The 27,965-nt window shown below is 39.7% G+C and overlaps 1 protein-coding gene across 4 annotated transcripts; it reads right to left on the bottom strand.

The window, feature by feature from the left end:
- Positions 1-4,334: 4,334 nt before the first annotated feature.
- Positions 4,335-27,965, bottom strand: KRCC1 (lysine rich coiled-coil 1). Of its 4 annotated transcripts, none has more exons than XM_072406617.1 (7): positions 27,796-27,965; positions 12,627-12,733; positions 10,978-11,085; positions 9,574-9,766; positions 8,711-8,980; positions 8,175-8,268; positions 4,335-6,407 (listed from the first exon to the last, which is right to left on the bottom strand). In XM_072406617.1, the coding sequence occupies exons 1-7, from the start codon at positions 27,935-27,937 to the stop codon at positions 5,690-5,692; spliced, it is 1,632 nt and encodes a 543-aa protein (XP_072262718.1). In that variant the 5' UTR covers positions 27,938-27,965; the 3' UTR covers positions 4,335-5,689. The 4 variants fall into 4 exon arrangements, with proteins under 4 accessions (XP_072262718.1, XP_072262719.1, XP_072262720.1 ...); XM_072406618.1 differs by lacking the exon at positions 27,796-27,965 and adding an exon at positions 27,704-27,782; XM_072406619.1 differs by lacking the exon at positions 27,796-27,965 and adding an exon at positions 14,590-15,210.

Below are 27,965 nucleotides of genomic sequence, written 5' to 3' on the forward strand. Positions count from 1 at the left end.
TGAAAGTGGTTCTAATTCCTCACCACTGAAAACCCTAAATGTTTGCTAAACATTTCCACAAAAAGAGTATGCAATTAAAACATAAACATAAGAAAAATTACTTTAAAACGAAAATACCGCAACATTAGCTCAAAAAAGATATTACTACTCCCCTAGATACCAAGGTACCACCCTCATAGAATATTGCAAAACCACAAACTGACAACCAACTGAATAGTCTGAACCATCTGGAAATAATGGCAAAGGGAGCTACATATTCCATACATGGGCCCTCAGTGACAAGAAGAAGAATAAGATACATGCATTGGTTGGATACAACAAAAGACAATATCTTTGTTCCCTGTAGCAATCATAATGGGAGAAGCACTGATGACACCACTTGAAAGTTCAAGGATAAAGGTCAATTTTAAGCAAATTGTGAAAAACTCAAAAAAAGGGACCTGAAGGACAAGGCAGCCATACACAGACTCAGACACCTGACACAGTGAGGTGATGTCCACCAGAAAAGACACTTTCTGGGAGAGAGGAAAGTTTCTAAAATGTTTCTGAAAACTAAAATCATTGTTCAAATGTAACTATTGCACTGTTTCTCTACATGTTTTATGGTCCCGTGGTAGTTTTATAGTGGCCTAGGATATCTGACTTTGATTGATGTTGCTGACCTCATCCACTTGTTTGTCAATTTTTTGTATTGTTATCTTTCCAGTGTAAAATTTATTAAAATACTTGTAAAAGGAAAACTAAAAGCATCCAGCTGAGGTCCTATTGGTCATCAGAAGTCGCACTGGGGGCACAATCTGTATTGCTCCTGGGATTTAGGCGAGAAGCAGACAGTGAGCGGTCAAAGGTTATTGAAGAGAAATTGCCAATGCTCAAGGCAGGATACACTGAAATAATGCCAAAGTTCTAACAACCAAAAAGGTACAAGGAGGCACTTAAAAGAGGTTTGCACAAGAGATATCTTCAAGGTGTGAGAGTAAAGCTTTGGTACCTGGATTTCAACAGGACATCATTAAGGCCAGGAATTGTTAACTAGAATGTAAGGTTTTGGCCAGGGACTGGTAGTAGCCAGGTGTGTCCATGACCAAACAGACTCCATTTGTGTAAAGTGAGACATTTAGGGTCTATGAGGACAGCCAGAATGCTCTGGAACATTGTTGGCTAATTAAGGTTCCTCATACAACCAATGACTTTGTATTGACTGAAGGCCCAATACACTTTCCCAGCTGTACAGATCATAGTGTTTTGCATACAGACCTGTCTGTGGCCCAGGACTTGCATTTAATAACTAACCAATGTCCATCTACAGCATCACAAAAGATGAACATAGCTTAGCTTCTAAAATTTAGAAAAAAAAAAACCTCAGGCCAGAATCAGCCCCACAAGCGTTATGTTCTCAAGAAGCAGAGAGTCTATTAGTTTGTAATCCCCAAGTGGGTTGAAGGTCACCTTAAGAAGATGTAACAGTTGTCCTGGGTTGATGTTCTGATGTACAGTGAAGTTCTGACCCTTCTGAGGGCTTAGAAGAGGGTGGGGGACACATCCAAAAAAAAAAAAAGGTGAATTGAAGGGTTTCTAAGGATATATCCTTTATATATATATATATATATATATATATATATATGCCTGAGACTTTGGAAGGATCTAAGAAGGATTTTGTGGAAGCTATTAGGGCCCACATACCAGAGGTTACGGGAGGGAACCTCCTTCCTCACGGGTATACTCACAGGGCACTTGCACAGGGAAAAAGCAACGCAGCTGAACCCTCCATAGGGGGAAATTGCATGCTCTCATTGGCTGGTTGGGGGGGAAAAGAGTTTACAAGAGTTTATCTAGCCAGCCGTTGATTGAAGAGTCAAATAAAACAGTGGTTGACAACCTTTTCGGACCTCCTACGGACCACGAAATGCACGGAATCTGGAGCTGTGTGTCACTCAAAGGGACATGGCCTGTGGCTCTAGCCGGTCTGCCCCCCCTGCTGAGGGGTGCACTGGCCAGAGCAGCCGACCACCAAAAGTTTATCCTGAGCCACTTGTGGTCCGGTGACCGCTGCTCTAGAAAATGGGGCAGACACCTAGGGTGTTATTTTGTACCTATGTGGTAGCACATAAACCAGTAGTCATTGGTCAAACCTTTGTTTTGTCCTTCAATAAACAGAAGAGAAAATCAACTTTTATATTTTCATGTTTACAATGATAAGCACTATGACTAATAAAATAAACAAGGAAGGGGGAGTGCTCCCTAATGCTCTCGCGCAAGCCTCCAACCTTGGTAAATGAGGACAATTGGTTATCGTATGTATGCAAGAGATGCTACTGACAAAATAACCTCAACACAAGACATTCTGTCCTCAACATAACAAAAAAGGTATCACCAACCCCAAAAGGAATACATGTAACAAGTCTGTTATTGCTTTCTTTTCCTACTTCCTAAATTAATATACAATGGTTTATAATGCTTTGCAAGTGGTTTTACCTGCCAAGCGATTTGCATCCCTGTCTAGCTAAAACTAAGAACTGAACAGGACTGATGAATAGCCAGGGCACACAATCTAAACCTCTCTGCTACAGTTTAACATTTTCAGGTCATTGCATGTAAATGGATAGTGAAATGAGAAGCAGTAAACTGATGAGCTCATCTTTATATCATTCTGCTTTCTTCTCCTGTTAACATGTTAATTGTTAGCACATGCAGCATGAGCGATTATACACTGGAACTTTTTGTCTACAGTGGTATTACACTCAGGCTTTGGCTGCAGCATAATAAAAGGAAACTAAGTTGAAAATAAGTTAGTAGGTTATATGCATAATAGGAAATTTGAAGGTCAAGCCAAACACAGAATTCTGTAGGATTTAAGGCTCACTTTCCCAATTGCATAAGAATCTGATAAAATAATTTCTTATAAATGTTTTTGGTTACTTTCATGACCCCTTATTCTATGTAGAGGAAGGGATGTGGTGTCCTGGTAGCTCACAGTACATTAGTGTGGTGAACAGTGGGAAGAATGGCATCCTTACAGAGAGCCAAAAAGATCACTGGGATCAGTAAACTGACCTAGGAGGTAAAAATTGATCATCGTCTACGAAACCCTGGTTAAGAAACGCTTGTATAGCCAAGCAGAGGTTGGTTCTGCTAGACGGAGGATGCTGTACTGCTTATTCTAATAAAAAATTGGAGTTTTATCAGAACTTTTTTGGATAAGCAGTAAATTATATTCAACCTTACAGAACAACAGACGTGGAATGTAACCAATGATAGCTGACAACACTATGGCTAAATGAGAACCTGTACAGACATGATGTTTGCCAATGGTATTATTTCTTTATTACAGTCTACGGGGAATCTTTTTGCCAACTTGTCACACCATCAATAGAGATTACTGCAGTACCAGCTGGAGAATTAGGTTGGCACTAGCTGCAGAAAATATTTATAAATTTGTGTATAGCTAGTTGTGTTGCTGATAGAATTCCAGCCAACCTATAAATCCTTCTAAACATCCAACATTTGGTTCAGTTCAAGTAAAACCAAATAAACCTCCGATTTGAGTTAACTTCATTGGCTCATCCACAGTACACTGCAGACACCACTGCCCTCTACATTGGGTTGTGAGCCTGTTAAGATATACAGTGGCAAATTCCCATTGTCCGGTGGTCATCAGGGAGGGGCAGTTAGCTGGTTGTAAAAGTTAGTTTGCTTCAGTTTTTTACATTGATAACCAGGGGCTGCAAACCAATGCAATTAATCTTAATCTTGCCAAATAGGCAATAGGAAAATAAACTCAGCTCTGTATTTGATATTCTGAATTCAAATTTTCACCCCACTTCAGATACATGGACCGCAAGACGAACTGAGGGGGAATTGCAAGCAACACTGGTGGCTAGTAGAAGTTAGCATATATTTAACTGGGCTTGATCTGAAATGTTTAAAGATGATTGCTGCTTAACCATGCAGCTTCTTCAACTAAATACCCCAACATTTAATGGCACATGGGTAACTCAGTCACCTTATATGGCAGTATGAAGTGAGATGTTGATTATCCAAGAACATGGGTATACCAATGAAACCACCTTGTGCTAACCACACAATTCAGTCTATAGCACAAGTCTAAAACATGTGCTAATCATTTCCATTACATTTTACAAATTCTGGATTGTCAAAGAGGAGATGTTAAAGCAACAATACATGTGGGTGACAGGTGGATTGAAGTTCCCCCAACTCTGATTATCACACATTTGGAGCAAATTGTACCAGGATTTTTTGCCTTCCTCTGGATCAACTATGTCTATAGAGGTTTTTATCTAGGATATGTTTATTTCACTAGTTGTTGAACTTGATGGACTTGCATATTTTTTCATCCTATGTATTTATAAAACCTATCTATTCAAACTTGCCTACCTATCCTAATACCATTTTCATACCCCCTTCTTATTGTGTGCTTCTTCCTCCTCCTCTTAGATTGTAAGCTCCTCGGGGCAGGGTTCTCTTCTCCTCCTGTGTCCCCCTGTCTGTATCTGTCTGTCATTTGCAATCCCTATTTAATGTACAGTCCTGCATAATATGTTGCCACTATATAAATACTGTATAATAATAATACTACTAATAATAGATCCAGTTTGACATAGATGGCTTTTTATCACAACTTAGCAAACCAGTTTTACTCATTCTGCAGTTGATCTTAATAATGATAAAACTCACATCACTGATTTAGGGTCCTGTTTGAATGTCTTTAAAGTTCAAAAATCTCCTGCTACAGAGGTAAATGGTAGTATGGCGTTTGGATTAAGCAGTTATAACAGCAGCTATGCTGTTCTTTGACATCATCTGCTTTGAGACATTCCAGGGACATTACATGAAGGCACTGTTTTCCAACCAGGGTTCTTGTGGAACCTTAGGGTTGCTCAAGTATCAAGCTATTTGTTTATATTATATAGTAATATGCAGTAATAGTAATTATAGCAGCGGTTACCTGAAGACCTGAAAGTTATTTTAGGCCCCCCCCAGCTATAAAGGTCAGAAATGGCTCTAAGGTGACTGCATTACCTGCATGGCTACAAATACTGGGTAGTTTCCCAACACGTGTTAGAGCTGAAGAACCTGCTTAGATGAGTAGCAAAACATCTTCATTATAGAACAAGTACAGTTCAATTTGACCATTACCATGATCTCGAGAAATTAGAACCATGACAACCTTTAAAATGGCAATATGACAGTAAGTCTATCAGAGACAATCAAACCATCATAAATTACATAACAAAAAAAAAATAGTATAAAAAATTTACCGTAAAAAAAAAAAAAAGACAAAAAACACGTATAGATGGCTCTTTTTACTGATAGAAAAAGTAGCTAACTTACTCATAAGAACATCACAAATTTATAAATCCTCTGTATAGCAGCTGAGAGACTTTAGAGCCTAAATAAAGATTAACATGTAATAAAAGAAAAACAAACAGTCCTGTCCGAAAGAAAAAAAAAAAGTTAAAAAAAAATGTAAATAAATTAGACGGCATTATAGGTGGGGCAAAAACCTGCCACAGACGCTATAAATGCCAAACAGTGGACTTCTTTCTCTTGCTGATCTCATTCATATTCAGAGACAAACTATTGCATAACAATAGCCTCCCCACTGCCAAGGTCCTGGACCTAGGATTCTCTGTATAATATATGAATTATATGTTTTTTTTAGAGTTCTTTAGAAACCCAGAATGGATTCGTCCCACAACATCTCCTCTTCTGTTCTTTGGTCCTCCACTTTTTTGGACTTTTTGTGTTTTTTGCTCTCTTTATCAGTAGACAAGTCATCTTTCTTTTTCTTTTCTTTTTTGTGTTTGGATTTGTCTGCAGAAGCTCCATCTGATTTCTTTTCCCTATCGCTGTCTTCTTTCCCTGAGTCGGTTTCCTCGATTTTCCGTTTTTTTCTCTCGCTGCTACCATTTTCCCGCTTTGATTTGCTGTGGTGTTTCCGCTCTTTGCTTCGATGTTCCCGTTTGTGACGTCTCTCCTTTTTGTAGGAGTCGCTGCTGTCATCCGAAGAAGAGGTGTCGCTGGAGTCGGAGGTAAGATGTTTTCTGGGTGGGGCATGTTTGAGGGGCATTCTTTTCGGCTTTTGTTGCCAGTAGCCAGCCTGGTCCCAGCCAGCCATTCTAGGATCAGTCATGTGAGGGGGATTATAGGATTGGTACGGCATGGCTTGATGACCAAAAAACTTGTAAGCAGCAGGATTAGGGTGCGGATGAGTTGGTGCCGGCTCAGTTTCCTCAGAACTGTCCTGCTGATCTTTTTCCGGTCTAAATTGAGTTTTAGGTTCTAAGCCACGAGCCTTCTGGACTTTTATATAATCCTGTAATTCATTCTCAAAAGAGGCATAGGTCTTCTTTGTGTTCTTCATTAAATTTGCCACTATGTTTTCTCTGGAAGATGAGAACAATTTGAATAGATTATTTATTATCTTAGCTTTGTTTTAACAAGCATTTATACAATAAAGTGTTCACAGTGACGGTGCTTTGGGTTTCCTGGATGTGAGAAATTCTACTAAAATGTGCTTAGGAACAAATGTACTAATTAATAAGAAACTGTACGCCTGTGAGTGGTGAGCTTCTGCCAAATACATCAGATATAAACAGCATACTTGCCGATTTTGGCACAAGTGGCAAATAGTAATGACAGGTCCAGGTTTCTGTTCTAGGATGCTGTCAACTGTAGGCCTTAGGTCCCACAGAGATCCACTTTGGCCATTGGATAGCCACTCATTATGCAACTCCTACGCATGCACTCGATCCCTGGGGGCTGGCTTTGTATGTGCCACTGTCACATACAGAGCCGAGCTTTACACTAGGGTGCATGTGCCGTGCAAAGCTAAAACAAAAAGTCACCAGGAACCAGCGCTTATTTTTTTCCCCCAAAAAAAGAGGAATTACATAACCTTACAGACATGCTTTTCAAAGCACACGTTCCAAGCGCTTTGCCCTGATCTTTTCACATCTGCTCCTTCCCCACCTCTTAGATTGTAAGCTCTTCGGGGCAGGGTCCTCTGCTCCTCCTGTGTCACTGTCTGTATCTGTCATTTACAACCCCTTTTTAATGTACAGCGCTGTGTAATATGTTGGCGCTTTATAAATACTGTATAATAATACCTATGAGGGGCACAATGGCCAAGAAATAAGAAACATTATCAGCAAAAGTAGCTGACAAGTGATTGTAAAGGTCCAATTTTTTCTAAAAAAAACTATAGTGTTGTCAGCTCTGCTTGAGTTTGCCATTCCTGCATTTACAGTATATATTATGATGAAGAGGGAAGTTTTATTTTGCCTGACAAATAACATTTTACAAAATTTACCAAGCACACATACTTCCACATAATATACCATACACTTGACTATTTGTTGTTTACAAAACACTAATGGAAACTACCAAAAATAACAGAGCTAGACAGTAATGAGAGAAAAAAAAAAAACCTAAGTAGACCATAAAAGCCGAAATAAAGTCTGACATGCGACCGACCTATTGGCAATCTGTTAAAGTAGCAAGTTACTTAGGGACTTGTGTAACAACGTATTTGTTTATTCAACTGACAATATGCCAGGGCTGTGGGTTATTTTGCTTGCTAATGCCGATGCCCAGTCTGCTTTTTGAATATGGAAGGTTCTCCTCCCAACAAGCTTTCAGGATGTCAAGCCTTATGTCGCTGTATTGTTTATTGAAACATACAGAGAAAAATAATGTTAAACAACAACAACAAAAAAACGAAATATATATTGTGGTATTGTGTAAATATGCTTCTACAAATGGTGGGTCAATGACTCTAGTGTGTTAAATGACACAGGCCATCATTCAATCTAAAGGACTGGTGGCATGTTGTGGTAAAAATGTCTAACTGTGGGGGTAGTTCTGGAGTCTTACTGTAATTAGGATTATTTAGAAGGGTGTAGGTTTCAATGTGACAAAAAAACTGGTCCAAGTAATGGATTCTGATTTGGCATCCCCAGGAAAGATGTATTCACCCTTCCACTGCTGATTTTGTCTTCTGACCTGTTAAATCATATAGGCCCGTTTAGTTGAGAGGGACTCCTCTGACAGCAAGTAGTTTGAGTTCAGAATTTTAGCTACTAAGAAGTAAAGAAAACGGTTTAAAATATTGTATTTGGAGGATTTTCTCTGGGCTTTGGTAAAGAACTTACTTGATTTGATGCTTGTTTCCTTGCATGTGGGATTGGTACATCTCTATGGAGGTGAGGGTAATGCTGCAGATTGGACACACGTATACTCCGTCTCCTGAAGAAAAGAGGAAAAAAAAGGAATTATTTTTTTTGCAACTAGAGAACGTAATCACACCTCTACTGAATATGTGGAGGGAGCCTTCAACAGCTGCAAATGTTCCTAGCCTAAAAAATTATAACTAATGCATATCTAGTAAATTGCTAAATATTAAATTTTGTGCTTGGGTTAAAATATCCTTTAAAGGCCTTACAGTAGAAACTGGTGGAAAAACAGGTATTCAGTAAAAATTACTCCTTTTTTTATTATATATATAATAAAAAATAATAATATATTTTAATATTTTTTTATTAAGATTATCATTGTATATACTACTTTAGGTGCATGTACAACTGCTGCAAGAGAGCTGTGTGGTGGGAAGATGTAACATTATTATTGACTGTCATATGGCCTAAAAGAGAGGAAACCAATGAGCTTGTGCCCCTTTATTCAGACTTACCCCCAGATTCCACAGGGAGCCCATTATCTCCCATCTCCTCCATCATCTTCCGTCGTAACTCATTGCGGGCATGCTTCTTGCCATTGTAATGCTGCTGGGCTACCAATGGGTTGTTGAAAGAGGCACAGCACATCTTGCAGTACTTGTTCGGGTCAGTGAGATCAATCTCATTATTATTGTTGGAGGTCGGCTCTGAATTGGCTTCGTGCTGGTTGGATTTCTCCAACAGAGGGGACATGACAGTGTCCTGCTCACTGACAGGTGGAACAGCTAGAAAAGTGCAGAGAAAGGCGAAGTAAATAGCTGAAAAAGCAACTGGCACCACAAGCTGTGCTATTTACACATATGTGAAGTAACTTAAATGAGACGATAGAGCTGAAAATGAACAATGAATTTGCAACACTCAAGCACCAAAAGCAAAACAAATTGGTCCGTCCACCCACAGGTAGAGTCTAATAAAAATGGTCAGAGTTCCACTTAAAGTCACTGTGTCTATTCAGGTCCAACTGTTGTGACATTATTGGGGTCCAGGGTTTATATAATTTCCTGACAGTTTTATCATTAGATTAGACAGTGCCTTTAATTTTTATCACGTTAGAGACAGAGCTGAATGCTTGTGGCTGCGTTCTATTTCCCACGTCTTACCATTTACTGCTAGCTGTAATGGATAATCAATGGCCATTGGTATTGTTGTATTTAATCTACATGTGCACTGTAACTCTATGGACTTTAGGAGCTATGGGGGAAATAAAAGTGGCTTGCTTGAATGTGTTTCTAGAATACAACATATATCTGAACAGTGTCATTAGCAACTCTTCTAAATAATTATATTGTGCAGAGACCACTTCAGAACACATTCTCACCTTCTTCATTCAGAACAGTAACTGTAGAATCACCAACTTCTGCCGTCCATTCATTTGGATCCCCAGATAACTGCTTCAGCTTTTTGGCATGAATCTTGCCCACATAATGTGATTGGGCAACGACTGGAGAACTGAACACCATGTTGCACAAGCTACAAAACTTGTTTTTATCCTGGGCTATTTGTTGATCCACCTGAAATCAGAAAATTATATTAGATACCTGCAAAAAAAAAGGAGAATGCCAACCAAAAACCAGGCAGTTGTAAAGTTTTACTCCTAATCATGTTACTGTTTATCCATATATTGAAGGGGATAATATTTTTATATTACCACATCCCCACATAAATTCTCTATTTTCCAAAGTTGATTTTCATGGGACTTTTACACATTACATATAAAAATATAACAATATTTTTCACTACAAATAAATATAATTTACACCAATTAAAAATACAGATCATCATTAAGATACATTTGAATACTCATTTCAGTCTTTTAATGCTTTTGTCATTGGGCTTCTTCAAAAGGACATTTTAAGAAGTCATACAGACTTTCCAAATATATTTCTGCAAGACATTATACATCAACACAAAACAAAATAAAAACACAAAAATAGAATGAGAAAAAATGAAGTAAAATTTCTATTTTTGTGTTTTATTGTTTTTTTTTTTGTGGAGTTGGGTGTTGATGTATAATGTCTACAACAGTCTGACTTTTCAATGACAGGAATAAAGGTTATTCCACCCTGGCCAATCAATATGGCCTAAGATCGAAAGGAGGAAGTGAAGCTAAAAGAAAATGAGAATGGGGACAGGTGAGAAACATGGAATTTAGTTCTGCTTAAACTTGGAACAGTAGAAAATTATTTTACTGCTTCTGCCTGTCTACAACAAAAAAACAAAAAACAAAACAAAAAACACCGATCCAATGTATCCTATATGACGGAGACAAGCACAATGCTCCTTCATCGTGCAGGGTACTTTATACTGGAGTTTCTACAGCATGGAGACTGTAGAACCGTATATTTATCTTGTTTAGTATCACATTAGTTGCTCCTGTTTAAGCGGTACTTCATATTACTTGCACATTACTAAATATATGCGATCCGGGTGAAGAACTAATTGATATTAACTTGACATAATATTTTTAGGTGTTTAAATTAAGGTATACGTAGCGTAAGGTTTTATGTTCAGCCTTTGATTTTTGGTTGTAATTTTGTATATTGCAAACTGCCATTGTGCTTTCTTTACTTTTGTTATGGTGTGGGGTGTCGCAGTTACCTTGACTGCACCATATATTAACGTTTCTAAAGTTAGTATCTGCCCAAAGCTATATGCTGCAATCCCCTGCATTAAGCTAAAGAAAATAAAAAATATGTGACACTGGGTGAACAGGAAAACTTACATGAAAATTAGTATGCTCTGTTTTCTGATCAGCTTTCTTTTTAAATGCCATTTCTTCCAGTTCTTTATTTAAGAAATAAAGGCGAACTTTCTGAGCATGTCTCTTGCCCTGCAAAGACAATAAAAATAAAATAATAAACAGTTACTCCAGTAACACCCTAAGGGTCCAATCATACCTATGAGTTTCCTAATTCAACAGCATTATACCCTAATGTAGAGGAACTCAAATTGTCTCCTAAAGATAAAAGATTCTGAATAAAATTAAACCTGGGCTGAATATGTTCTGCCAAATTCAAGAAAGACAAACGGTAATCATTCTCTTTACACTGCTTAAAAGCTGACTAAAAGTAGAACGAAATTTTCACTTAAAATTTTGCATTAGACAGAGCTTTATTGCTTTATTGGTGACTTCCCCTTTGCAATGAGTATTCTTACCTGCCTGAATGCTGCAATAATTTGCATATGCGGCTTAGCATTGGTTACCAGGGGAAGCCAGGACTAATTGTACTCCCAAATACATGTGCGGGAGTTACGTCATCCTGGCCGGGCCAATCAATAAAGAAAAAGATTGGAATTCAGATGAGATGGTGGCATCCGTATTAGAAGGGGGATAGGTGAGTACCCTTCCTAAGAGGATTAACCCCCCTAGCGTTCTAATTCTGTCAGTTTTTTGATGCAAAACGTGATCCTATTTTTTTTTGCATAGAAATTTTTGTTTATATTGTGGGCCTGTAATTCTTAGGATTAACTCCCGGGTATGATAAATATATTTATTTATTATATTATAATCATAAATTATAATATAATACATAAATATAAATAATAATTTTAAAAAATAATGAAATAATAGACAACAATGTAATCTTAAAATAAAATATAAAATTAAAAATGTACTTTTATTTCATGTTGTGTGGTGTTTTTGTACTGTAAAAACCATTTAAAAGCAGATTACATTGTAATCTGCTTTTAAATTTCCCGCCCGGACACCCCCCCCAATACATCACCAATCGCATCAACCGGAAGATGACACCCCAAAGCTGGAGCTGCTGCTCTGCATCTCCAGAGAGATGCAAAGCACAATGCAGGACTTCTGCATTGTGCTTCGCATCTCACTGCTGATGCGAGCAGCAGCGTGGCCGGGACCCGGGTGGTATTTAAAAGCAGATTACTCAGTAATCTGCTTTTAAATTTCTCGCCTGCCTACGGCCCCCGACGGACCAGCACCCCGGCATCACAGCGGGACCATCCGATTGCCACTGGAGCGCGGGGCAAAGGTAAGGGGGGCTTCTAAAGTTACCCCGAGTGTGACTTGGGATTACCGCTTTTTGCATGTAAAAGCCACCTCGAGTCACACTCGGGTTTACCGCTAGGGCGGTTAATTCCTCTTTAAAACCCCTACAGATAAAAGAGATCTGGTGCCCCACAACTTCCTATTTTCTAAATACTTTATACTCTTAGGTTACGAGTTCAGGCCTGATGGCTAGCTGGGTAAAGAGCACTACTTTTAAGGTAGGGAAAGTGTAACTGACATTAAGAAAGTCTAAATTTGGAAATAATTAGTGGCAGGTTTCTGTTTTCTTAAGAAACAATATCAGATCAGCCTGGTGAGTAAGAAATCATTTGAATAAATATTAGTAATTAGTAACATACCTCATAATGTGCATTTCTGTGGGATTCAAATTGTAGAACTGCTCCGCAAACTCTACAGAATGTGTCTGTGAAGAGTTCCTTTTTGGTTTTCTCATCCAAAACAACTTCTGTGGAGAAGGAAAGGAAATAATTAGTAATTAACAAATAATATGTCAGGTGTCAGATTGTGGAACTCTACCCATTTTTGCTAGAACCTTTTCTGTGCACATCAAGGAATCCCAATCCCACCGAACACCACCCATCTGAAAACACAAGTTGAATCACAGATCTAGGTCTAAAATTGTTTTTCAGAAATAAAGTAATTTACATTCTTCATCCACTGTAGTCAACAAAAATATTCTAAAGCAATCAAGATGGCAAAAGATCGGAACAAGGAAAAGAAGACAATGGCTACGCGTGCCAAAGAACAGAGAAAAGAGTATAAAAAGGCTTTTGTTTCGATTTATTGACTAAAACAGACTTAACTCAGTCCCCTTTGGGATAAGATACCTGTAGCAAAGCCAAAAAATTCCCTGACTATGAACGCATAATCTACTATTCTGTTTTTTGGGGTTCTCGTTATCCAAGAGCCAAAAAGAATGACTTTACATTTTCACTTTATATGTGAGTATGGGAAGAGAAAAAAAGATGCTCACAGTGATGTTTGCAACATTTGGCGATTAGAGATAGGATATCAAATGTCTTGCTTTCGACTATTGTACTTTTGCTGATTGTTAAAAAGCTATAGAGGGCTACAAACACTAAGGCTGGGTACACACGTGCAATAATTGTCCCTGGAAAGGATTTTTCACGATTCTTTCCAACGACAAAAGACTGCACTATGAATGAACAAGTGCTGTACATACAGCTCCATTCTGCTACACAGAAAGGTAAGGGGGAAGAATCAGTGAGCGTTACCCCGCTGCACTCTCTTCCCTTCACTTTCAATATGATCGTTTGTCATCCATGGATCTGCCAGGATGGACGACCAGCACTGTACATGTCAGATTCCCGTCCGATATCAGCACTGAGGCGAAGAATAATCTGACGTGTGTACATAGGCTAAGTGGTGGCTAGTCATCAAGTATAATCAGTTCTATTGCATTTTTATCTTTTTCTACCTTTAGAGAATGGACAGTCCAGCACGTGGGAATCCATTTAGGAAAAAATACTTTTAGGTTTTAAACAGCCGGGATTTTGAGCCTGTAAATGCAGTTTATTCTGTTTCCTAGCAAGAACAGCAGCCTTGACCAGACACATTGAAACATTGACTGACATCCACCCAGGATCACAGTGAAAAGCCTGATAATTAATAGTTACAATATAACATTAAAGGTAATCTAAACCACTGTGTTCAATTTGGCCCTCAGAAGGTTTTTGCTATAAACTGCAGGTGTACACAGCATGTCCGCCTGTACCCCGACCTGAGCATATAGGGCTCAGAGTACATTATCAGGACTGAGACCTGACAAGCAGGTACAATGGTATATGAAGGGAAACGACTCACACAGACAGTAAGTAATATGAAGAGAAGTGATTACATGCTTCACACACTCCATATCACATTCACTTTTGAAGAACTTCTAGGAGCAGGCCATGTTTTCCAGTGATCTAAACTTACACCGATGATATCCAGATTTAAAGAACTTTTAATTCCTACCCCATTCCAGCAGGCTTTCATCCTTCTGCCAAAACAAAGTGTAGACATCTGTCTAGGCTTTGTATCACACTAACAAAACTGGATTTCATAACCACAAGACACAGGGTTGAGAGGTTCAAAGGGACCAAGAGATTGGTGGTTCTATCAATTCAGTGTAGTAAGGCTCAGGCTAAACCTGTCAATGTATAGCTCAACATACACTTGAGGTTAGTATACTGCTATTAATAATAAACAGGATTTATATAGCGCCAACATATAACGCAGCGCTGTACATTAAACACTACAAGCTGATTTTCATTAATGGAAAAGTGCAAGGAGACTTACCACCGTGCTGAGGTTTCATAAACCTGCATCTTCATAGTGCTAATTTCCATAAATGATGTGCCCCCTTTCTGCAATTCTCTTATGTCTTAGTTGATGCTAGGACCCCTATAGAAATCTATAAATCTGATCTGGATCAAAGCTATAAAAACCTGCTGCAGACATAACAGTACTCGAATAATAGAAGCTTTTCATGCAGAGCAGACTAGAAAATAAAAGTGCAGATCTTCTGATCCCCAGGGTTTATCTAAATGCCGTAGAGCGTTGTTTTGTTTCTCACACCTGGGCCAGGTAACACCTGAGCGCCCTCATTGTACTGCTGTGTAAATTGCTCATTGTACTGCTCACTGTTAATTAATAGCAGCATGAGTTTTGTAGAACCTAAACTTCAGCTCCTTTACATAGATTACAAATATCTGATCAAATGGTATTGGACTATAAAGAATAAATTTAAAACATTTTTAAAAAGCCTTTAGATCAACATTTCTTTACAAGTCACTCTTATGCACTTGAAATGTTGCTATTGCATCTAAATCTGAAAAAAAGGGGCAATGCAATCTAATTTTAATTGACTTTGGCATAGGACAGCACATATAGACTTTTTACTGTGAGGGAACCCTAGAATTAATTTCAGTTCTTAGGGAGCCTTCTATAGTTATTATATCCACAAGTCACAGTATATTAGTGTGGTGGTGATTAGGAAGAATGCCTCTTACATTGCTGGCCAGTGGAAATAATGTCACCATTACAGATAAAAGATCATTAATGTCTGTAGTAAATGACTCGAGTGTCACAAATTACTTATTGCTTAAGGAACCCTGGAAACATCTGGAGTAACTCATCATATGTATATCTCCTACTTTGCTCTCCATGCCTTGCATTGACACAAATAGAGACAGATCTGTTCCAGAAGTTGTTATTCTTACTAAAAAGCGGAATTCAGGATTTTTGCAACCCCCACCTCCCCTTTCCTGAACACACATTGTGGGATAATGGAGACCTGCACGTATGTCTATGCCGATCGTACACATAGGTAAGCATGCTTTCCATCTGTCTTTATGGACAAATAGGTAAAAATATCAATTAATTGGGAATCTGTATAGAGGCAGAAGATTACAGTAGCAATATCAAACAAATGCTAACTTCTACATTTGATGGTGCTGAACATATGGAAGGGGCTTACAAGTTTTGCAACAATTTTGTGTTTGGGGGGGATGAAAGTCTTGAGAAATTACAAGGCACTGGACCCAGAACATTACTTGCAACATTGCAGACAATTGTAATATACAATGTTGGAAGGTGAGTACTTGCAAGCATTTAGCACATAAGGCTTCCAAAGTTGGGCTTTCTGAACTTGTCCAGGCTTTCGAGTTTGGTGTTGCGATTAGCAGGTTGTTAGTTTTAGGAAGAAATTGATGCTTGGGATGGGCTGGGATGAAAAGGAATGGTATGCAGTATTCTCCCCAGACATTTTTTTTTTAGGCCCTATGTATTTTCATTTCCCAGATGTCACTATTCTGCACTTTCTACCACTTTACAATCTGCTTGAAGACTTAATGCATTTTTCACCAGATAGGACTTTAATAAGTTTGGGTTTTATTAGGCATAAATAGTGAACATATGACGTTATATGTGGGATTTTACTGCTAAAGACACTCTACATTTGTCATATCTTTGTGAGTCACTGGAAGAATGTAAATAGAAATGAGTTTGCAAAAAAATTATTTTGTATGCAAATAGTAATCACAATCAAACTCAGCTTCAAAGTCTGCTTGGCCCATTTGCAGGTCACTTTGGTTTGCATGCTCTTTGCATACAAAAGTCACATTTTCTGCATCTCCATCAGCATCTATGGTTTTAACACCTAAAGCTGGGTACATATGTGCAATAATCTTTAAAGACTGAATGAGAAACCTGCAAGGTCCAAAGGTTGGCCATGTGCAGAAGGGGCTTTCCTGGGATGTAAAATAAAGTGCCAATCTCACACATGTGCAGCACGAGATCGGGTGATGTAAGAAGGAAGAAGCTGGCGACGCCACTGTCCAGTCTGTGCCAGGAAGCCAAAACAGGACCAACTGGACTCAGTTGGTACATACACCCCGCTGCGCTCTCCCCTTCACTTTTATTATAATCCTTCCTCATTCGTGGATCTGCCAGGACGGACGATGAGCACTATACACTGCTGATGACATTTCTAAATCTGCTTGGCTGACCCTCTTCTTTCAACACTTGCAGACAATGACCTAAAACACGTATTTATGAAAATCTATTTAGATAATTTTTTTGTATGCTTTGTATACTTATTGTAGGGACACAAAGTACTGAAAACTAGGGTTCAGTCTAAGGCTGCGTACACACGTCCAATAATTGTCTTTGAAAGGATTGTGAAAGATCCTTTCCAACGACAAAAGACTGAACGAGCGCCGTACATACAGCTCCGTTCTGCTCTATGGAATAGGGGGGAGAGAGCGGCACTCTCTCCCCTTCACTTTTATTAAATTGGTTCCTCACTCGTGTAACCATAAGGATGGATGCTGTACACAAGCAAGATTCCCGTCCGATACCAGCCCTGAGGCTATTACTGGATGAGAATCAACTTATGTGTGTGTAGGTAGCCTAACACCCAGGCACTGAGGTTAGCCCTTGGCAAGTCTGCTTTTCTCAAAGAAAGCTTACTTTTAAGTTTCCCTTTGTAATCTAATCTTGTGCTGAGTCTTCATGTCGAAGTGCAGACTCTCAGCACAAGTAAACCCAAATTCCTGATGCCCAAAAATTACCTTGGGGGAAGCGGCTGGGGGTAAAAGGTTTTTAAATATGATTAATATATATAAAATTAAAATATAAATAAAAAAATAATAAACATTTGTTTGAGTTTATGGTTATTGTCCTGCTCCTCCTGGTTGCGGTTGCTGGGCAGTGGGTAGATTACTGAAGACAGCTTAAGTGTGGTTGGCAGGCAGGGGTAGGATATCAGAAACTGCTGACACAGCGTGTGTGCCTGGTGTTATGAAACCTAAACCATTTTTACCCCATTTGGAGTAGGTAAGAAACCAACATCTTTCAGAATGTTGACTGCAATCTTTGTCAGGCAGTGCAGCCTGATAAAAATATTGTTGGAGGACCCAAAATTCATATGAAATGTTTGTTTTGACTTTCCTTATATGTATACTTATTTTGGGCCAGTAATACAGAAAGATCCAAAGCCATTGGTTTGGCATAACAGATCGGCAGTTTTCATAATAAGGAAACAGCAGCAGACTCATTTTCCTTGTGATAGGTCTGTTTTAAATTATGACCAAGACCAAGACTAGTGGCCAAAGTCAATCTACTCATAGAAGTGTAAAATACTGCTGAGATAAAACAATATAAATGCTAATAATAAAGAACAACTGCACCTATGGCGCTTTGGGTATGATCTGGCCATAACTGGCTTATCAGGACTGGGGGAAAAAGGGGCGAGCAGCAGCCCACTGCACTCTCTCCCCTTCGCTTGTATTACAATCAATAGTCAATCTGCCAGGACGGTTTCATGAATGACGACCGCTGTACACGTCAGATTTTTAATCCATACCAGCCCTGAAACGATATTCTGATTAGAACTATCTGACAGCCTAGTTGCTCTCAGCTGCCCCTCTTCAACTACTTAGCTTTCAGCCACAATGTCTAACAACTGCTCTGTCATGCAGTTGAGTGAGGCTGAGATGTAGCTCTTCCTTCAGAAGAAATGCAACCACATGGCCAGAAGCCACTTGTTACTTTTAGGATCCGCAGCCACATGCAAACTTGTACACAAATTGGTTCCCAAACACTCCCATTCAGTTGAATAGGATTGAAGTTCACTGCATAACACTGTGGTTACCTGCAAGTTTAAAATGGCCCTAAAGAATTTATTACACTTCAGGAAATGTTGAAGTTGGATTGTCATAGAACACTGAATCTGCCAAGAACAGTACACCAACAATGAGTGAAAGAGGAGACAAATGATAGTGGCCACCAAAAGACCAGGAGTTACAAGTCTTGTGTAAGTCTGGAGTGACTAGAGACAGATTATGGTTGCTGGAAATGAGGGCTTGTGCTGGACATGGGCGAAAATCTGTCGTGTACAGCATCCTTACCGATCAGGTAGAACCACTGTGCATTTCAATGGAGGAAAGCAAAGCAAGGTGCTACCTGCTTGTCCTCCCACTCTCTCACACAGAATCGGCGCTCATTCATTCATCTGTCACTGGAAATGATCACAAAACATCATTCTCAGCAACAAAAATTGGACATATTTTCTACGTATGCATTTACCAGTTGCCTAGGTGTTTTACCTATTGCAGATTTATGGGAAAGTGAAAAAGCTACTGCTCTCTAGAACTGTGGAAGTTGAAGAGACAAAAATGAAGATACTTAGCCACCAGAATGCCAATAAACTGCACATAAACCTAACATCCTAACTATAAAGCATTGTGGTGGCATCTTCAAGCTGTGGAAAATCTTCAAGCTAAGAAGTCCAGAAGGACATCTGAACTAAACCTGAGGCCTTTAGGAGATAATTTGTTGTCCCGCAGGCCAAAACACGAAAATGGCTTAAAATAATGGTAAAGTATTGCAATGGTGTAGCCAAAGGCCACAAAAAAAAATGGGAAAATTGCAGCATCAAAATGTGCATTGTTGGTACAGACCTATCCAGACTAAAGCCTGGTTCACATATGTGGGTGAATATTTCTTACAGGAACCATATGTGACACAAGTTGAACTACTATAGGTCTTAGGATTAACCCTCATATGGGACAGTTCTGTATGGTTTGTATGCTTATATTATGTGGTTTCTTTGGTCCTCTCCCGACATTCCTAACTATACTAGTAGTATAGAAAGCTTCTTCATGAAGCTGCTCTGACTCTATTAGGTACATTTGACTTGATAAAGAAGATTTGTAATGGTCACTCGATTACATATATATGTATGAGATTCCTGAAACTTTGTCTCAAAATGGGAGTCCTTTGCAGTATAAATGAAAGCTCTTGTAAGCCAACGTGGGTTTACGAATTGCGTCACAAAAAAATAGAATTTGCCATTGCCAAGCAAATACTAGTGTTCTACATGTGATGCTTGCCCAATGACTTGGAATAGACATTTAGATAACTTGTGGCAGCACGGTGGCTCAAGGGTTAGCACCCTGGCCTTTGCAGTGCTAGGTCCCAGGTTCAAATCCCAACTGCATGGAGTTTGCAGGTTCTCCCGATGTGTGCGTGGGTTTCCTTCAGGTACGCCGGTAGGGACATTAGATTGTCGACCCCTTTGAGGGACAGTTAGTGACATGACTATGGACTTTGTACAGCACTGCGTAATATGATGGTGGTAAATAAATACTGTGTAATAATAATAACCTCTGACTTTTCCTTGTCTGGGTGAGTCACTAAAGGGCAAGTATAACTTTCTCTAACGCTAAATCCTTTTGCCCCTTTTAGGAAACTTCACCATTCAAAATGTTAATATTGGAGTTGACATTGTTTGTAATACAGAGGGGCTGGGGGGGAAGTTAGGATTCATTTAGAGAAAATTGGTGTTGTCCTTGAAACCCAGGGTCTGGAAATGGCAACCCCTAAGCATCTCATTCATAACTTGGAAATAGAAGCCCCCATAAATCTCGTTTCTATCTTAGCAATGGCAAGCCATCATGTCAGAACAGATTTACATTTGACTGAACTAGTCAGTTCAGTCTTAAATCCAATTTGATTGCTTACAAACACAATCTAAAGCCCGTACAGTGAAGATGTCAACTTGGCATTTCTTTTTAGCAAAGTGATTATTAAGGGAACATCACAGCTCTCAAGACACCAATGATACAGATAGGCTTTAAAAGGTGTCAGCTACTTTTATAAAGAAAGGTCACTTCTGTGCGTACCCGACAATAGTTGTAGTGTTCAATAAAAATCATCATGGCACACATTTATTCTGAAAAAGGGGGTAATGTGTGTTTCCTAGTTTGTTACATGCACCACAACAGACCACAATAGTTTGAATTCAATCCAAAGTATGGATGATTCCATTGCTGATCTCTTTCTAAAAATGCTGGGTGCCAGGATGTCAAGACAGCTTTCAGTAAGTAGATCTTCCTTCCTACCCAAAAATAAAACCAGTTGCTTCAGGTACTCTTTCTGTGGGATAAAAATAAAAAAAATGTAAACACATACTGGTCCATGGAGTCCAGCGCAGTCTTCTATGCACCAATATTTCCCTTATCTTTTTGCTGCATATCACTATCTTGGATTTGGAAGCCAGCTGTCAATTCCTGATGTTCACAACAGGCCTTCTGCTGGTGTACCGCTGTGTTTGCGTGACACCTGAAGACTTAAGAAGGTTTGACACCACTTGGGATGTGTAAGGTTGATGTCCTAGGTGGGTAAAGTGGAACTACACTCGTTGATTGGTGGTGAGCCTCTGCCATGATCAGCAGGTATGCACAGCGTACTTGCCAATTATGGAACATACTTGTCTTGTGTTATCGCCTTGCAGTGATGACATATCCAGGGCCTGTCATTGCTGTAGGGATGGGAACCGCCGTCCTCACTGCTGGCTCTATGGCGGACTTCTGATCCTGTTCATTGAATGGATAATGTAGCTACTGCCTATGCATAGAGTTGCATTACCCTCAGAAGTTGTGTGCTGCATCTGAGCATGTGGCATGCACCGTGTAGATTAGAGCAAAAAAAGTCCCCAGGAGCCAGGGAGTTGGTTATTGCATGTCTCTTGTCAAATAGTACTACCTCCCGGTGGTTTTTTGTTTTCTCGGTTTAAGTCCACTTTAAGGTTTAGTCTAAACAGACTGTTTTTGTAAACACCTATACTACTTCTAAATGGGAGTTATCCAAGTCCAAATTGCTTTTATGGGTGTTTGTAAGAGTTTACAAACATTTAAAACACTTCTAAATGCCAGTAAACTTTTTTTTTTTTTAATGGAAGTCTTTTTAAACGTTTATAAACACTGCCATTGGTTTAAATAAAAAAGGTTTATAGGCACTCATGTTTACAAGCGGTTCAAAAAATTTAAAACGCAGCAAAAAGCATTCTCCTAAACACTCACAAACGTGCCTCCTACAAATGCCATGGTGTAGAATAGCCCATTGGAATGCATGGTAAATTTAAAGAGGGTAAACGCTAGGGAAACAGTACATGTAGACCAATCCTTAATCAACCTTGCCTAGCTGAAGAAGTCAGACACAGCACCTCTAATTAGGGTATTTGCTGTAAGTTACTGAGAATGGAGCCTGGTGGCAAGACGATAAAATTCCAGCAAGCACGCATAGATGCTACATCATCACTTGCAGCCCAATGGCTAAACCACGAAGAAGCCGGATGTGGAAGAAACCTGGGAAAAGATGTTGCCAAAGGGGAGCAGATTGTGCATGGCTAAAAAAAGACCAAACCGGGGGATAAAGCCTATAATGTGCAAGTATTCTAAAACACATTATGCAAACTGTTCTTGGGGCACACTACAGATTTATTTCTTTGTTAGGACTCCTATAAAAAGGAGTATGCAGATTAAATTTTTTAATTCTGCAGGCTTAAAGGATACCTGCACTTATAAAGAACAGTTATCCATTGGCCCTCACTTGTACTTAAATGGCTCTCCCTATCTGGTGTGCACCAATAAATAGATATAGCTACCGTGGAATTCCTGACTTCAGTCCTCCGAGCAGTATACCAACATACGCAGGATCCATTTACAGCTCCAAATTCTACTGAGAATAGAAGCTGGGACTCCTTTGAAGCTGAAAATAGACCTGCATGGTTTTTGACTTTGGACGGCCAAAAATTAGGGCACAGCAGTTTGTGCAAAGTATATTTTATATAAAATTATATCCCAAATAGAGAGTGCCATTTACATTTAAGCATAGGTAGGGGACAATGGGTATCTGTACATGTCTCATGCAGGTTTGGCTTCCCGAAAGATGATTGAAGAAAAAACTGCATGCCTGGTTCATGTTCTAATCCATTTTTAATAGCGTTAAAGCAAACCAAACAGCAATGAGGAGAAAGTTATTTACCCAGGTGGGCTGCATTAAATTGGATGGGGATATTACTATATGTAAAGAGTGTTTATCTGGGATATGTTGATTTCCCTATTGGTTGAACTTGATGGACTTTTTGTTTGAATGTCTTTTTTTCAACATATGAAACTATAATTAATGGACTGCTGTATCAATACATGACAACCAGGTAGTTCTGATTTTTAAAACATGGTCCTCAATGGAAGCCACTATAGTTTACAATGTCTAACTGTCTAAAGATTAACTATATTGAAATCTTCAATGTGTTTTTTTTTTTTTACTAGGCAGCCAACCTATTACTATACTGAGTGCACCCTGACCAGGAAATGTACATTAGGTTTCCCTATTTCAGTTAGTAGGATTTGTCATTGGCAGTAAAATGGCATATCCAGTATGCCATCTGCATAGGCTATGAAAATTCACTGGTAGAAGTATGCCCAGTGATCTGCTTCTAATGTTTATTGGGATGTCAACAAAAGAAGTGCTAAATTCACCCTCATTTAGTGGAATGTACAATGAATATTGCTTGGCATTTAATGGTATATGTAATGCCCCAAGTCCACATTATACAGTGCTCTATGGTGTGAGTCACTGTGCCCAACTTATTCTAGTGATATAGATGCAATGCTCTTCTGGATCTACTGGTATATAAAAACACCAAAATTCCCAGTATGTAGTGATACAATGTCCTATTTCCTGGTATGTAGTTGGTGTACACAGTAAAGCAGTGTTTTTCAATCAGCACTCTGTGGAGCCATAGGGTTCCTCCAGAGGTTCTTTGAGCAATTTGTGTCTCCCATGTCAGGTTACCTCACACCAAGGGTGCCATTCCTCCTACAGACCATCATGCCAATATGTGAGATGCGGATGTTATATTTATAATAGGGGCTCCTACTATACACCGACCTAAAGGTAAGGTTCCTGGTACCTTACTGTTACTTAGCTCTACCACATGCCGGTCTTTTTTTTACCCAGAACTAGAAGCCATGCTGCATGAATGACTGATGTGTGCATAGGGATTTACGCTTTTGTTCTATGGATACAAAAAATAAACAAAGTTGCTAACACTCATATCCAGTATATGTCTACTGATACAAAAACGCTCCATCTACGCCTAGCTAGTGAAGTGTACAATTCCATGGTATCTTAGGCCCACAGTAGGCAGTGCTTGGTATGCTATAGACCCCAGGTGCACAACATGCAGCCGTTTGGTATGTGTGTGATCCTTAGACCCCACCAGTCAGTAAAGTGGGAATTTCAGGGATTTCTACCAGCCTAGACTTGCTTATAAAGAACGTCTCCATTGACATCTACAGCATATTCAGAGCCGGATCATCCTTTCCTATTGTGTCTGCAGTCCGACAGTCCTCACAATCATTATTCTGAATATTACATACAATTCTTGGTGATATCAGGGGCCAACCACTATTGTAGATACTTACCTCTGGTATGCCTCCTTGTAAATTCCCAAAACTATATCATGGATTGTTATGAAATAAAACACTGCCAGGCACAATGCTGGAAGAATTTAGATTCTATTTGTGCAGGGACCTTCATAAAAATGTGTACAAAGATAAAAATAGGACACTGGTGACCACCTTCCATAAACGCTAGATGCATTTTAAGGCCGTTCCTTACGTGTCATCATATGTGCTTGCAAAAGTGCCTGTCATGGTGCTGGAAAAGCAAAACTAACAGTCAGCCTTATTCAGCTATATCATATTACCCCAATATAAATAAAGCCCAAATACAGAGTGTAAAACTGAATGAAAAGATCAGCTTTAATCAGCTGATCCTAAAAACTAAAATGCCATCCAGCGTCCTAATGAGATTATTTGACCTACAAATAATAGGAATCTATATTTTCCTCAAGACCTTTTAGCCGGGTGTACCACCCAGCTATTTTTGGGTGGTTACTGAGAAGCTGGGTGGCAAAACAGAGGTATCGAGCCACCTACCGCTTTTCCACTCAGCTAAAAAAAAATTCAAATGTACCAAACATGATTCTGAGTTATACAAAGCCCTGTAGGGTCCAGTGTCTGAAGCAGCCAGGGAAAATCTTCCTCTGACATCAAATGATGCTCAAAAATTGTGTTTGGTTACAATTAGGTTTATTGGCTAAAGCAGTGAGCGTGCATATCCAGCCCTATTTCTAATAACACAGAAGGTGTAGACGGTTGGGTCATCTCTGATTATATCAAAGGATACAAACACAATGCTAAGCAAAAACAGTATATTTAAGTCATAATGCATGGAGAGGCCGTCAGGGAGGGTGTGCTTAACTTTATTTCTCCATATACAGAAATGATAGAGGGGCTCCCCAGTTCCATAGATTATCATACAGCGGATCCAGGGGGCTCCCAATCACATCATATATGAAAGCAGAACAGTAAGGTGTAAAAAAAAAAAAAAAAAAAAAAAAAAACATGAGTGTGTGTATTATAAAGCCCCACAAACTAAGCAAAGATGAATGAGAAAAATTCCAGGGATTTTTCAAAATTCTCAGTTTCACTTTCCCTGTGAATCTGCTTATCAAACAGAACAGACACAAATGAGGAACAGGACGTCTCACAATATATCATACACTTACTATTCCAGGGACATCGGTGTTGGTTGCTGTGATTATTTTTGCACTGAGGATATTGGTCTCTAGATGCATTTTAGGCATTGCTGAAACCTTTAGGAGGTTCCCATTGGCATACTATAAACAGGTTTTTTTATAGAATATCTTACTCACATATTGTGCATCCAGGAGAACTGGAAAGAGCACTACTCCCATATCACACTGCGCAGTAAATCCCACTCCCATAACATACATTAATGAGGTTATAATTAATCCCAGGACAAACATAAAAGGGAGGTTGGAAGGTTCTTCTGGGGAAGAAGATTTGTTTAATAAAGACGCCACAAAGTCCCAAGCTGTGTGTTGGATTAGGAGAGCAAAGGGTTATCAATTACACTTCCCAATATTACCCGCAGGAATCAGACAAAAAACTGTTGCTGATTCTTTACTGTACTAAAATCTTCAATGTGTTAATTTTTATTAGGCAGCCAACCCATTACAATAAGGAGTGCACCCTGATCATTAAATGTTGCTAATTGGAAAACCCAATACCACAACTAAGAATCTAATGCAGAAAATGAGCAGATTAATCAGAGGGTAAAACTGCTCAGCTTGCATTTGGATGTCCTGAGACCTCCCGGGTCAGAATTTTGGTGCATTGATTTGAGAACCCTTGGAAGCTACAACACAGGCTGAATTCACATTATTGCAATGCCCTATATAATATATAAATAGGTTAGAAATGCAGTGTGCTCCACTGACCCTTTTAGCTGGGCACACCACCCAAAACCCAGCTGTTTTTGGGTGGTTACTGAAGAGTTGGGTCACAATGCCAGGGCTGCCATTCGTCTACAGCTCCAGCCCACCTTAAAAAAACATTTAAGGGAGAATATTGAAGATGGGTCAATTTTTTTTTCATCTTTTATCCTATTAATACTGATCAATAGGTGGGAGATCTAAAATTTGGGAGTCTCCACTAGAACCATTAGAGACGAGCGCTGTGTAGACGTCAGATGATTCTCCTGATTGGTTATGGGCTAGTATGGGATGAGAATCTGACGTGTGCACACTGCTTGTCTGACGTCGTTCATCGATGGTTCTGGGCGGATCCATGAACGATAAGTGATCGTAATGGAAATGAAGAGGAAAGCGCAGCGGGGTGCCACTCCATCGTTCTCCCCCTCCCCTCTGAATGGTTGCTGTATGTACATCACTCGTTCACGCATCGTGCAGTCTTTTGTCCCTCGAAAGGATCGTGAAAGATCCTTTCCAACGTCTTTATGTAGCCCAAGTCATCCAAAGAAGAAACTTCTGGTGCCAAATGTGTAGCCTAGTGTTTCTCAACCAGGGTTCCTCCTGAGTTTTCCTAAACTCACAATTTTCAGTTTACATTAAAGAGTAGGAAACCTTTTAATGCAAGGTAAAAATTCTGTTCGCTTTTTTTTTTAATGCAATACTTTATTTTTTAAAAAAAGGGTGCAGCACCGCCCCCTAATTCTCGATTGCCTAGGCGATCGAGTAAATGGGAGTGCAAAGCCGGGATACGTATGTCACGCATCCTGGGAGGCTCTTAGTTGCTCCTTCCGCGCATGCTCAAGCATCTCAGGCATGGGCAGAAGGAGCTTTTTCATGGAAAGGGAAGAAAATTGCTGAATAGCACACATGCGCAGTGAGATCCGCATTTTTTTCCCCAATCTACGTCACCTGAGTCGAGTGACGTAGGATTAAGAAGCTGGAAGGTAAAATTGGTGATTTTTTTGTTTTGGGGGACTTAGTTCCTCTTTAAGCAATGAGCAATGTGTCAGTTTAGTGATCTTTCCTGCCCAGTAATGTAAGAGGAATTCTACCTACTGACCACCACACTAATGTACTGTAATCTGTGGATATATTAATTATAGAAGCGGCTCCCTGAAAGTTATTTTAAGGGTCCCCCCATGGTAGAACATTGCTCTAAAAGGTGATTGTGTTAACAGGAAAGGGCAGGCAATGTCCAGGCTGCAGTAAGCATGTCACCTGCTGATGGCGCTCTTCAGCATTGTTTCCTGAATGAACCCCATGCAAGTTACATCATCTCACCCTGACCAATCAAGGGCAAAGAGCAAAAGATGATGGTGTCTCACACAACATGGACAGGAGAGTATTAATAAGGTTTAAAACCTGCGAAGGAAGAGATATAATGGGTGAGAAAGCCAAGCCCTAGAGGGTCTCATCAAAAAAAATAAGTTTGGCACAGAACTTGGAATAGTGAGCACCCTACACACCTTGCTACAAAACCCAGCTCAGGACTTTGTGGGTCATGTGACCAGGGACACCAGGGTGCCATGGCAACCCAACATACAATAGGCAGCCTCTCCATCCAGGCCTATAGGGACACACAGGGACCAGGGGGTCCCCAAACAAACATGGCCAGTGTCCCAATAGCAAACAAAGTAATAAAAAATGATGAATTATTTAATATCAACACAACACACTGCCTATAATGAGGACAGGGCAAGCTGGAGGAACTACAAGTCTCACCATGGCCCCTTGTGCTCCTCCTCAGATCATGTACAGTCCTCTGTAGTCCCCCCTCCCCCTCCATGTTTGGGGCCTGGCTCACTCACACTCACCTGTCTGGCAGGGGATGGTGGTATGGGTACTACTACTAATGTCACCCCCCGCCAATGGCACGCTACAAGTGGCTGTAGAGGGGCTGCTGCTCTGTGTTATACTCTCCACTAGCTGCGGGATGATGGCACCCTCCGACGCCATGTCTCACTCTCCTACTTCCCCCACCCTC

The sequence above is a fragment of the Pyxicephalus adspersus genome, chromosome 3 (genome assembly GCF_032062135.1).
Source record: "Pyxicephalus adspersus chromosome 3, UCB_Pads_2.0, whole genome shotgun sequence".
In the NCBI taxonomy this organism is placed as follows: Eukaryota; Metazoa; Chordata; class Amphibia; order Anura; family Pyxicephalidae; genus Pyxicephalus; species Pyxicephalus adspersus.